The 12,642-nt window shown below is 39.0% G+C and overlaps 2 protein-coding genes and 1 long non-coding RNA gene across 3 annotated transcripts; 2 read left to right on the top strand and 1 right to left on the bottom strand.

The window, feature by feature from the left end:
- The first annotated feature begins 841 nt into the window (after window positions 1-841).
- On the top strand, window positions 842-3,350 carry LOC103408722 (uncharacterized). Its single transcript, XR_003769423.2, has 2 exons — window positions 842-2,874; window positions 2,975-3,350. It is a non-coding gene; the product is annotated as an uncharacterized lncRNA (long non-coding RNA).
- Window positions 3,351-6,053: 2,703 nt separating this feature from the next.
- On the bottom strand, window positions 6,054-6,578 carry LOC139191793 (secreted RxLR effector protein 161-like). Its single transcript, XM_070812814.1, has one exon. It carries the CDS (start codon window positions 6,576-6,578, stop codon window positions 6,054-6,056), a length of 525 nt encoding a protein of 174 aa, XP_070668915.1.
- A 5,234-nt stretch (window positions 6,579-11,812) lies between these two features.
- LOC103410326 (flavonoid 3',5'-hydroxylase 1-like) lies at window positions 11,813-12,430 on the top strand. The gene is made up of 2 exons (XM_070812807.1): window positions 11,813-11,904; window positions 12,121-12,430. Exons 1-2 carry the CDS (start codon window positions 11,813-11,815, stop codon window positions 12,428-12,430), a joined length of 402 nt encoding a protein of 133 aa, XP_070668908.1.
- Window positions 12,431-12,642: the final 212 nt, after the last annotated feature.

Genomic DNA, 12,642 nt, shown 5'->3' with positions numbered 1-12,642 from the left:
GTAAATTTCATTGCATACAAATGGTCCTTGCAAAGCTCCATGTGGCATATGACTCATCACAAATGGACAAGTCATCAATGACATGTGGCACAAGACAAGCAAAGGAAGTATAAAAGTTCCCCAAAATTCGGCAGTAAGGGAGAATCCCCCTTAAATTCGGCTAGGGAATCCAAATTGATCCTAAAACTGGAAAGAAAGCTAAAGCATCTTCATAAAACAAGCAAGAATTGAAGATTGCTCACAAAATAGGCAACAAGGGCTCTTAAATTGGGCCAAGCAAGGGAATTAAGACACAAAACATGCCTAAATTCTCCCATGGATGAATTAGGACATAAATCAAAGCCAAATCCACCCAAAGGCAAGCCTTAAGAAGCCTATAAATACAAGGTCCTCCCACAAGCATAAGGGTCGAAAAATCTCTACACAGAATAAACTCTGCCAAACCTTTGAAGACTAATACACTGCCAAAGCTCTCTTCGAAGAACATTTAACCAAAGCTGAAGCTTTCTCTTGACCAAAGTCGAAGCACTTCCTTGAAGAATCAACAAGCGCTCGTACTGATTCCTTTAAGACTTTGTTGCAAGCTTATAAACTTGTAGCAACGTTCATTTCAAGATCAAGTCGCCAAGACCCTTGAAGCAACGAAATCCCGCATCAAACACTACCCTTGCCGCACCCTTTGAGGTGAAGATCATCCACGTGTTGTTTTCAAGCTCAAAACTTGAAGCAATCGTTCAACCGTTCATCCGAGATCAAGTCATCGCAATCCTTGGATCAACAATCACGCATCTACATCAAATTTTAAGACTTAATAAGGGGAAAAGTTGTAAACAGAGATTGTAACCCACAAATTCATATCAATTCAAATCTACTTTGTACATGTGTTCTTGTCTCATTCGATACGGAATTTTCGTGTTTACACCCACGTGTGAAACTCAATGGCCACATGTGTTTCACGTCACCCCGTTTGTATTGTCCACGTGTTAGGTTTGAAAATTCATCGTACATAAAGAGTTATAAGAGTGAAGATAAAGTCGAAATTCACCATACATAAAGAGTCATGAGAGTGTGAGAATTGAGTCCCACCTCTTGGCGAGGAACCAAAGCTACCACACTGAATGTCAATACACATAAACTTGCAATTACAATCAAACATGTTGAACAACAGTAATAATAAAACAAAACATTTTTGGAGCATGTCCTAGTTATATAATTATGGCTCCCAATCAATTGCCGTTCCCTAACACTGCACCCAGTGCACAGCAGTGGCATCTGATTCCCATTCCAGCTACCTGTACTCCCTCTGGTCTCAATCCCACCAATCAAGTACTGACCAAACTTTGCCGACCTTCATCTCCGCCATTTTCCTCGTCTTTCTGTACCTCTGGCTGGTCAAAAAATCCAACAACCCGAACCCTCCGCTGCCACCCGGCCCACGGGCCCTGCCCTTGCTCGGGAACCTCCTCTCCCTCGACCCAGAACTCCACTCCTACTTCGCCGGCCTGGCTCAATCATACGGCCCCATCTTCAAGCTCCGCCTCGGCAACATCGTCGGCGTTGTAGTCACCTCCCCTTCCTCAGCTCGCGAGATTCTCAAGGACCAAGACATCACCTTCGCCAACCGCGACGTCCCCTCCGCGGGTCGGGTCGCGTCGTACAGGGGATTCAACATCGTGTGAACCCCGTACGGACCGGAGTGGCGGATGCTGAGGAAAGTTTACGTGCTGAAAATGCTCAGCAACACCACTCTTGACTCGGTGTACGCGCTCCAGGAGAAACAGCTCCGACGGACCGTCCGGTACTTCTACGATCGGATCGGATCGCCGATCAACGTGGGGGAGCAAATGTTCCTGAACGTGATGAATGTTATTACGAACATGCTGTGGGGTGGGATCATGCAGGGAGACGAGAAGGCGGGGCTCGGGGCGGAGTTTCGGGAAGTGGTGTCGGAGATGACGGAGCTTTTGGGGAAGCCGAATGTTTCGGACTTTTATCCGGGTTTGGCCAGGTTTGATTTGCAAGGGGTGGTGAAGAAGATGGGATGGTAGGCCCGGAGGTTTGATGGGATATTTGAGAAGATAATAGATCAACGGCTGAGGATTGACAAGGAAGGGGAGGAGGGGAATAAGGATTTTTTGACGTTTTTGTTGAAATTAAAGAAGGAAGGAGGAGATTCCAAGACGCCTTTCACCATGACTCATCTCAAAGCCTTGCTCATGGTAAGTAAATGTTTGACTTACTTTGAATTTGTGGCATAGTTTTACTTTTCACATATTTTTTTTTTGAGAAATTTTATTTAAACCCATTTAACCTCTTTTTACACCCCACTTAAATTTTAAATGTTAATTGTCTATTTTACCCTATTGCATAATTACTATTAAGTACAAAATGAAATTAATAATAAAACTCAAATTTATCAATAAACCCAAACACTATAATTAAACCCTACTATCACTCTTTGTTTATCCTACGTTCATAATGGCTAAAACCCTAATAACTCTCATAGAGAAAAACAATTTTTTTTTATTGATAGATAGTGATTTTGAAGTTTTGAATCCTCCAACCAAGATATGACTCACTTTATGAATTTTTTGTTCGGTTGATGCCCAATTTCTTTTGTCGACTGCTCGAGGGGGACATCAGTGTGGTAGTACCGGGCTTGTAAACTACAGTGATCCTGATTTGCCAACAAGATAATCACAATACTTCACAGTTTGATCTCGTTCATCTTTCCAGTTTTGATTTTATCTTTTCGATGTTTAGTTCATAACAACAATATTGTATTGCAATTATCCTCTGAATGATGCAACCGAAACAGTCAACGAAATTGGATCATCTATCAAAAGAGTTATGGGGGGGCACAAGTGGGATCCTGTATTCAACTTCCCCTTTTCTTCAATAAAGTTAGATGGAATTTTTGAAGTTTCCCTGCATTTACCCTTACAAGAATTTTACATCTCTATTCTTGAAACAGGTATGATATATTTGTAAGTCAGCCTACGCTCAATTGAAAGCAAGCGCCCAATCAGTTGTCACCTCAAAGAATTGGGCTAAAGCGCTTGAAGCTTCCATTGCTGCATTCAGTAAATATGATGGTATATTGTTGAAGAAAGGGGTGTAAAAATAAATCCACATATTGAATTGGGTTTATGAGGATATATTAGGTATTAAATTTGGGTTTAAAGAGATATTAATAGTTTAGTTAAAAATCAAATGGGTGCAAAGAGTAAGTTGGGTGTAGAAATAGGTTATATGGGTTTAAATAAAATTTTCCTTTTTTTTTTCTTCACTAAAACTTGTTTAGTAACGGTTTATTGAATTATTATTGGAAAAATTACAAAAAATTGTGATATTGTTCTAAGAAGCGTGTAGACATTAGGTTAAGGCGCAGGTATCTCACTATTTATAAGGAGATTCAAGCTCACTGCGGTTTGACAATAGTTCACGAACCGGTTTAGCAATATATACTTTGACTTGCCCCCTCTAGGATATAACAGTCCAACTAATCATCATGTGACTAACACCTAGCTGCACAAAAAAAAAAAAAAATATATATATATATATATATATATATAACTTTTAGTGAAGAAAAGATATAAATTTTGAGACTAAAGCTACACCACAAGGAGACTCTTCTTAGACCAATAAGTAAAAGATGGAAAAGGAGGAATGAAGAATAATAGTTGTAGAGGAAATTATTAGTTGGATGATAAATAAAAATATGATTGAGAAATGCTACTAATTATAGGTTTATTGTCACCCTTAGTGAATAGGCTAATAAACCTAGAATTAACAACAAAAAGAGTTACAAGAGTTAAAGGTTAAAAGACTCCACTTAATTCCCCACTAATAACAAATGACAAATAAACTTAATTTCCCACTAATATTAAATGCACCAACATTCCCACTCATTTTTAATATTAATTTAGGAGAAAAGAAGGGGAAAAAATACTAGCTAAAGACGAATCATCATGCATCATGAAGGTGACTCTGCATTAAACCTCCATTAGTGAAACAATAATTCCTACTCCAAAATTGATAGTGCTCTCAGACTTGTACTACAATTGCTTGTGGGAAAATAAGAATCACTACTCATACATAATAACCCAGGTATTAATTTGAGTTTTAATAGCTAGCATGTTACGACCTCATGCTAATTCCGGTTTTCATGAGTCTATTTGAGAGCAAGCCTAAATTTTATTGAACAACGGCCTCACTCTCACTCATAGGTAAACTCTGTCAAGGATGTTCATGTAATTATAACATTCCACTCAAAATGAGCTACATATTTTATTAAGAGTTAAATAAACTCAATCCTCCAAAATGCTATAGGATAAATGCATTGACACCATAGAAAAATGGTAGTGGGATAATAAATAAAAATATGATGGAGAAAATGCTACTAATTATAAGTTTATTATCACACATTAGTGAATAGGGTAATAAACTTATAATTAACAATAAAGAGAGTTACAAGAGTTACAATAGATGAAAGGTTAAAAGATTCCAATTAATTCCTTACTAATAACAAATAATGGAAAAGGATCCTAGCTGGATCCTTCTCCTAAGGATTATAGGGATTCCTTTTACAAAATTCTTCAATTTTCCTCAATCATCATGGGGTTGTATTGGAACTTTGGCTTGATCTATTGCCTTCGAGAGTTATGTTGATGATGTTTTCGGTAAGATTTTCCACATCAGAACTATGTTCCTCATAAATTAAGTATAGAAAAACCAAACATTATAAATCATTCAAATTATGAGAGTTTACCAAAATTATTCGGAAAAGAAATAAAACAATAGTATTGTACCATATAAAAATACATTACCTTCTTTTCCAAATTTTCTAAGTTTAATTTAATATTTATCCCCATTTTTCTAAAAAAATGGGAACACTCTTAACCGTTAGATTGACTTTAATGAAATTGTGTGGTTGAGATTAAATCACAGACCATACAATCTCAACCACACAATTTCATTAAAGTTAAATCCAACGGTCAAGAGGGTGTCCCCATTTTTTTAGAAAAATAGAGATCCCTCTTGTTAAAGAATTCCTATATTGTTGTAAGCCTATTTGATTGAACGATCTAGGGTTTAAAGAGAGAGAATGGGCCAGCAATATTGAGGGCGAAGACAAAGTGATTTAATTGTGAGGTGTGTTTGATTCACCCCATTGTGCCTTTATTTATAGTAATAGAATAGGTAAAAACCTTTCCTTATAGGATTACAACATTTAATAGGTGATCTACTCCTAATAGGAATATAAGATACATTCCCATATCTACTAGGATTTACACAATCACATTCATATTCTAAATATGACTGCAACACTCCCCCTTGAGTGTGTAAATACTCAACAAACCATCGCATCATATCTTCAGCAGATAAGGTAGAATAGTTGATGAAGTCATCGGCACAACGGGTGGTCACGAGTCTCAAATTTAAGTGAAGTGTGCATTTGTAGTAAGACTCACAAAACCTTGTTATGGTAAAACCCAAGGCATGGGAAAAACCCATAGACTAAGGAGAAATGTGAGAAGTATGCATAATGTCTAAAACAAACTTCAAACTGGACGAAAGTAGTGAACTCAACGAAGTATGATCATCCCAGGATGGGTGCCTCATTAAAACCTCATTAGGTATCAAAAACCTAGTGGGAAAAATGCTCCTAATCGTAGGAAAAAGAGTACATTAGGATCATGTGAGTATGCTTCTAGATACTCCCCCTGAGTTAGACATAACTTCTAAATAAGAGAACTACAAGCGATTCAACTCAGATAATTTACGCATACCGATTCCTTAGACGAGCTTCTGAAAAAAATAGACTTGGGCAATGCCTTGGTGAAAAGATCGGCCAAGTTTTCCTGGGAACGAATTTGCTTAACTTCAATGTTCTAATGCTACTGTTGCTGGTGTAAGTAAAAGAACTTCGGCGCTATGTGCTTGGTGTTGTCTCCCTTGATGTATCCCTTTTTCAACTACTCGATACATGCTGCATTGTCTTCAAAGATCGTTGTAGGAAGGTCAACGACTGATGTAAGACCACTAGTGCTTCAAATATGACTCATAACTTCTCTCAGCCAAAAGCACTCACGCAATGCTTCATGCAGGGCAAGAATCTCAGCATGGTTCGACGAAGTCGCAACTAGTGTTTGCTTGGTAGACCTCCAAGATATAGTGGTGTCTCCAACGGTAAAGACATAATCTATTTGAGAACGTGCTCTATGTGTTTCAGACAGATATCCAGCATCTGCGTAACCAACAAGGTGAGAATCAATCTGAAGACCATAGGGGGCGGCAACACTCGGATATTTGTGAGTATAGAACAAGCCCAAATCCATTGTATCCTTGAGGTAGCGGAAAATGTCTTTAACACCATTCCAGTGCCTACGTGTGGGCGCATTGCTGTATCTTGCCAAAAGTTTCACAGCGAAGGAAATGTCAGGTCTAGTGCACTGAGCCAAGTACAATAAAGCCTCAATTGCACTTAGGTAAGGAACTTCGGGTTCCAAAATCTCTTCCTCATCCTCCTTTGGACGGAAGGGATCTCGTTTAGCATTTAGAGTCCAAACGACCATGGGTGTACTCAAAGGCTTGGCTTTATCCTTATTAAAACGACGCAACATCTTTTGGGTGTAGTTCGATTGATGTACTAGGATTCAATCCGAACAATGCTTGATCTTCAGGCCGAGACAGTGTCGAATTTTCCCAAGATCTTTCATCTCAAATTTCATTTTCAAGTGTGCAGCACTTTCCTCAAGCTTTGCGGGAGTCCCAATGAGGTTCATGTCATCGACATAAACTGCAACGATTGCAAATCTAAAATATGACTCCTTTATGAACATGCATGGGCATAATTCGTTGTTCACATAACCCTGACTTGTCAAATATTCACTCAGACGGTTATACCATATCTGCCCAGATTGTTTCAATCCGTAGAGTGACCTCATCAACCTAATTGAAAGAGTATTCCGCGGTCTAGAACTATTTGAACCAGTCAATGGAAATCCTTCTGGAACTTTCATGTAAATTTCAGTATCTAGATCCCCATAAAGATACGCGATTACCACAACCATAAGCTGCATATTCAGTTTTTCGAAAACTACCAAACTGATTAGGTAGCAAAACGTTATAACGTCCATTACAGGGGAATTCGTCGCCTCGTAATCAATCCCAGGGCGCTGAGAGAAACTTTGCGCTACGAGGCATGCTTTGTATCGCACTATTTCATTCTTCTCATTACACTGCCTCACCCATTTGTAGCCAACAGGCTTCACACATAGTGGTGTAGGAATGATAGGTCCAAACACCTTACGTTTTGCGAGCGAATCGAGTTTGACTTGGATTGCTTATTTCCAATTTGACCAATCAATTCTACGTCGGCATTCATCGATAGAACGTGGTTCAATGTCATCGCTAAGCATGATGTCAGTAGCTACTGAGTACGCGAATGTATCGCTGATGATCATCTCATTCCTATTCCAAACCTCATCCAATACTGCGTAGTGGATCAAAATCTCACGATTCTCGGGAGGTCGACATGTTTCGTCTGAAGCATCACAGTAATCTAGAATAACCTCATGCGTTGGAACGAATGAGTGAGTGATGGTCGGATTCAAACTAGGGTCACTAGTTGGTGCCATTTTCCTCTTCTGGGGTTGTGAATCCTTTGAACCAAGGGGTTTGCCACGCTTCAAGGTCAGAGCAGATGATTGACTAGCCGCCAATGTACCTTGCCATGTGGAGGGTGCGGCCTCTTCACCTTCAGGGACGGTCTGGCCTTCCCAGGCGAGTTGTTAACGTACACGGGGTACATCTATCCTTGCAGGTGTATTTGCAGTGGGTATATGTGATCTTGTCACCTTTGCTAGATCATTAAAAGTATCCAGCATGCTTTGAGCAATGCTATGAAGATCTATAATTCGTCACACCTCAGTTTCAGACTGGGCAGTGCAAGGATCTAAATGAGACATGGTGGGAGTATACCACGACAATTCGTGGCATTCTACGGGAACATTAGCATGCTTATCTTCCCCTAACGACATGAAGACTGTCTCATCAAAGTGACAATCTACAAAATGTGCTATAAAAAGATCTCCTATCAAGGGTTCTAAGTAGCGAACAATTGATGGCGAATCATAACCGACATAGATTCCTATTTTTCTCTGAGGACCCATTTTGGTACGTAGCGGCATCGTTATTTGCACATAAATGGCGCACCAAAACACCTGTAAATGCGAAACGTCAGGCTCGTATCCAGTGACCAACTATAACGTTGAATGTGGTTGAGTAGCAGTGGGCCTCAGGCGGATCAACATAGCTACGTGCAATATTCCATAGCCCCAAGCAGATACCTGTAGTTTGGTTCTCTTAACCAAAGTCCGAGCTATCAATTGAAGGCACTCTATGAAAGCTTATGCCAAGCCGTTTTGGGTGTGAACATGATGTACATGATGTTCCACACCAATCCCTACTGACATGCAATAATCATCAAAAGTCTATGACGTAAACTCTCCAGCGTTATCCAGTTGAATCGACTTAATCGGATAATCAGGGTGGTGAACCCTTAGTTTAATGATTTGAGCTAGCAGTTTAGTAAACGTGGCGTTGCGTGTGGACAACAAGCAAACATGTGACCATCTTGTCGATGCATCAACCAACACCATAAAGTATCTAAATGGTTTGCATGTTGGTTGGATAGGTCCACAAATGTCCCCTTGAATCCTCTAAAGAAACTTAGGGGGTCGTGAATAATCTTTGTATATGAGGGTTGAGTATTCAACTTCCCTAAAGAACACGATTTGCATGGTGGGAGTCCAACATAGGGATATAATTTATGCCCGTGTGAAGATTTGAGGATACAGCGCATCATGTCACGTCCAGGATGTCCCAAACGGTCATGCCAAAGCAACAAAGTGTCAAAGATGTGATGTACAACCCACTCGGCAGATGTTCCAACTTCTCGTGAATACGCTTCTGGTCATATTCGTATGAAGTGATACAAAGAAATTCAGAACCATTATCTTTGGTGGTTTCAATATGATATTGATTATCTTGAATATCTCTAAAACTCAGCAACTTTCTTCCAGAACGTGGTGAATAGAGTGTCTCCTTAATGGTTAAGATTGTACCATTAGACAACATGATACGTGCCTTTCCGTATCCTTCAATTAGGTTGGATGAGCCTGAGAGAGTTGTCAAAGGAGCTTTCTTGGGTATTAAGTTCGTAAAATAGTGTCATTCACGCAAGATGGTGTGTGGTTGCACTATCTGCCAGACAACTAACTTCCCCACTAGACATACCTAGAAATAAATTAATTGAATTGGTCACATGTATAAATATAAGTCCATTCATTCAATTAAGCAATTCGAGAAAATAATATCCATTCCAATAACAATTCATAATTCAAAACAAACCAAAACCAAACAAATTATTCCAAATACTTAGAAAAATTGTTTAAAATTAAACCATAAACCTAGAAAAATAGGGGGTAGGGCCGGCCACTCTTAGTGGGTTCGGCCACTAGGGGTAAACACCCTAAAAACATGTCTAATTTATACATCCATAGAACCTGACGCCTCCTAAAAATCCGATATCTCCATTGATGTAGTTGCATCATCTGGATGATCCACATGTGCAAAGTTAAACTCACGACGGGAATGATACTTGGCAATAGCCTTAGGGGAAGCTCGGCATATGCGTGACCAATGCTCCTTTGATCCACAACGATAGCACATGTCCAGTTCAGTAAAAGCGGGCTGAACGGGAGCTTTGCCCTTGTTCTTGAAATTTGGGGCCGGCAAGTGGTGGACTATGTTGACCTTGGGCCTATGGTAGGGCTTGCCGCCTATTGCCACGATTACGACGATTCTTTCATTGTTTATGGCTACTAGAATTAATCGTATGCGCTTTAGGCGCAGCGTTCGAGCCAGTGGGTCGCAATTGATGATTCTTCATCAAAAGTTGGTTCTGCTTGTCAATGAGAAGTAAAACAGAGATCAAATACGAAAACTTGGTGAATTTTTGTGCCCTATATTGTTACTGTAGAACATTATTGATGGCATGGAAGGTGGAATAGGTCTTCTCCAGGAGATTTGATTCAGTTAGTTCCACTTTGCAGAATTTCAAAAGTGAACGGGTAAACGGTTATACCAATGACCATTTGTTTATTTAAACGGTTACCTATAACCGTAATCGAGAGTTTTAAATGGGCAGGTAACTGCGATTACCTATATTCGCGGGTATTTTCCCCATTCCTACCATGAGAGTCTCCATGGTTTTATTGTTTGTACATGATTGGCCTGAAATGGTTTTGTTGTTTCGTCTATATTCATGTTTGTACTTACAATGTTGTTGTCCCTTCCAAACTCATCTTTCATCTCATCCATTTATTTTTACCTACATCATGCTTTCTTCTTTTCAAAAAGGTTTGAACATGACAAGTTTGTGGATAAACTCGAGTACCGTATACCGAGTTTATGAAGAAAAAGGGAATTCTAAAACCATCCAATAGTTTTTTTTTATGTAAACAAATGATATTATTTACATTAAGGAAAGTGGATGGGTTTAGCCTCACAATGGGCTAGCAATAATGTTGTTTAAATTCGCCTTTGGCGATAATCGAATCCAAGATCTCTCACTTACAAGTGAAAATGAAGACTACTAGACCATAATACTAAGTAGCTTTTTTATTTTTTTAAACAAATTATATTATCTACACTAAATGAGAGGGGATGAGCTTACTCACATTGGGCTAGCAATAATGTGGTTCAAATTCGCCTTTGGTGAGAATCAAACCTAAAATAGTAGAAAAGCCATAATTTTTGTTGAGGAAGGTCAGTTTTCTTCGTTAGTTCAGGAAAACTTTAGGAGATGGAGAATGTGATCACAAGACTTCGTCTGTAGGATCAAAAGTTCATCATGATTATGTTACTTGATACATACACCGTTAATTTGTTTGATATGTTTAGATGACTAAACAATCACTAATTCATATGATTTTTTGACGGGATGATCTTCAAATGAAATTAAGAGGTTGAACGGCTTCGATTGTGAAATTTTTGTTTTGAAGATACATTATTTGCAAGTGCATAGATGAACTCATCTCTAAAGGGGAATGCAAGTATCATCATTTGAATTATATTTTACATTTTAATTTATGGTTCTGAGTTTGGAATGATATAAACATACCATATGATGTCCATGATCCATATATCTTGACAAATCAGGTTTCATTTAGTTGGAGGAATATAGATAATGTACTGAAGAAATTTATTTGTGAGAAGGGTCGGGTTTTATATGATGCCAAATAAGTCTAAAGACAATAAATGATTACAAACTTGGCAAACGGTGAGGAGGGTCAGCTGACCATTCTAGGCTTTAATTGGCTCCGCCTATGACCTAAGACCTCTCACTTACAAATAAAGAGGAATACCCTTATAGTGTAGTATTAAGTGGCAAAACCGTCGAATAGTTTGATCACCAAATTCGTAAGTTTTCATTCAATGTTTTTGTGTGCATGAGGTTATGTCTTTCCTTGAAACATGATGCATTGAGACAACCTTAATCTCAAATTCAATCTCACTTATTGACATGGTTGATTGTTTTACAAGGTACATTAAGTTTTAGCCTTACATTGGCGGCTAATCGCTTAGATTTTAGGTTTCAAGTTTCACTTTTAGCTAATGGAAACTCTTGTACAAAGTACCTAACCTCCTACCTGTATGAAAGTTACTTTCCACATGAGGATTTGTTTTCCCTGGTTTCCAGAGAGCCAATTTGTACAGTAACACAACTTTCTATGGACATGATATGGTGGTAGGTGGGACTGACACTTCCTCCAACACAACTGAGTTTGCAATGGCTGAAATCATGAGCAAACCAGAGATGATGGAAAAAGCCCAGTAAGAGTTAGAAGACGTAGTTGGCAAACACAACATTGTAGAAGAATCCCACATCGACAAATTGCCATACTTACAAGCTGTGACGAAAGAAACTCTGTGCTTGCACCCAGCCCTGCCTCTGTTAGTCCCTCATTGCCCAAGTGAAACATGCATTGTGGGAGAGTACACCATTCCAAAAAGATCTCGGCTTTTCATCAATGTTTGGGCCATACACAGAGACCCTTCGATTTGGGAAAACCCGTTGGAGTTCAATCCAGAGCGGTTCTTGGATAGCAAATGGGACTATAGTGGGAAAGACTTCAACTATTTTCCATTTGGGTCAGGCAGAAGAATATGTGCTGGAATTGCAATGGCTGAGAGGATGGTGATGCATTCACTTGCTACGCTTTTGCATTCTTTTGATTGGAAATTGCCAGAGGGAGAGAAGTTGGATCTTTCTGAGAAGTTTGGGATTGTGTTGAAGAAGAAGATACCTTTGATTGCCATCCCAACTCCAAGGTTATCAGATCCAGCACTCTATGAGTAGAACAATGCTGCTATCAAATTCCTTGGAATACTTCACTTGTAATAATTAATACCAACTTAAGCCCAAAAATATTTCTCAAAAATTGCATGTTTTGCGATAATGTTCTATTGTGAGATATCGATATATATATATATTATGAATTTATACCAAACTTATGTTCCTAGAAATTTCTAGGTATAAGAGCATTTGTTATTGAAAACCTCAAGCTTATG

This window comes from Malus domestica, chromosome 02 (genome assembly GCF_042453785.1).
Source record: "Malus domestica chromosome 02, GDT2T_hap1".
NCBI lineage: Eukaryota > Viridiplantae > Streptophyta > Magnoliopsida > Rosales > Rosaceae > Malus > Malus domestica.
This window is presented reverse-complemented; position numbering and strand designations above follow the sequence as displayed.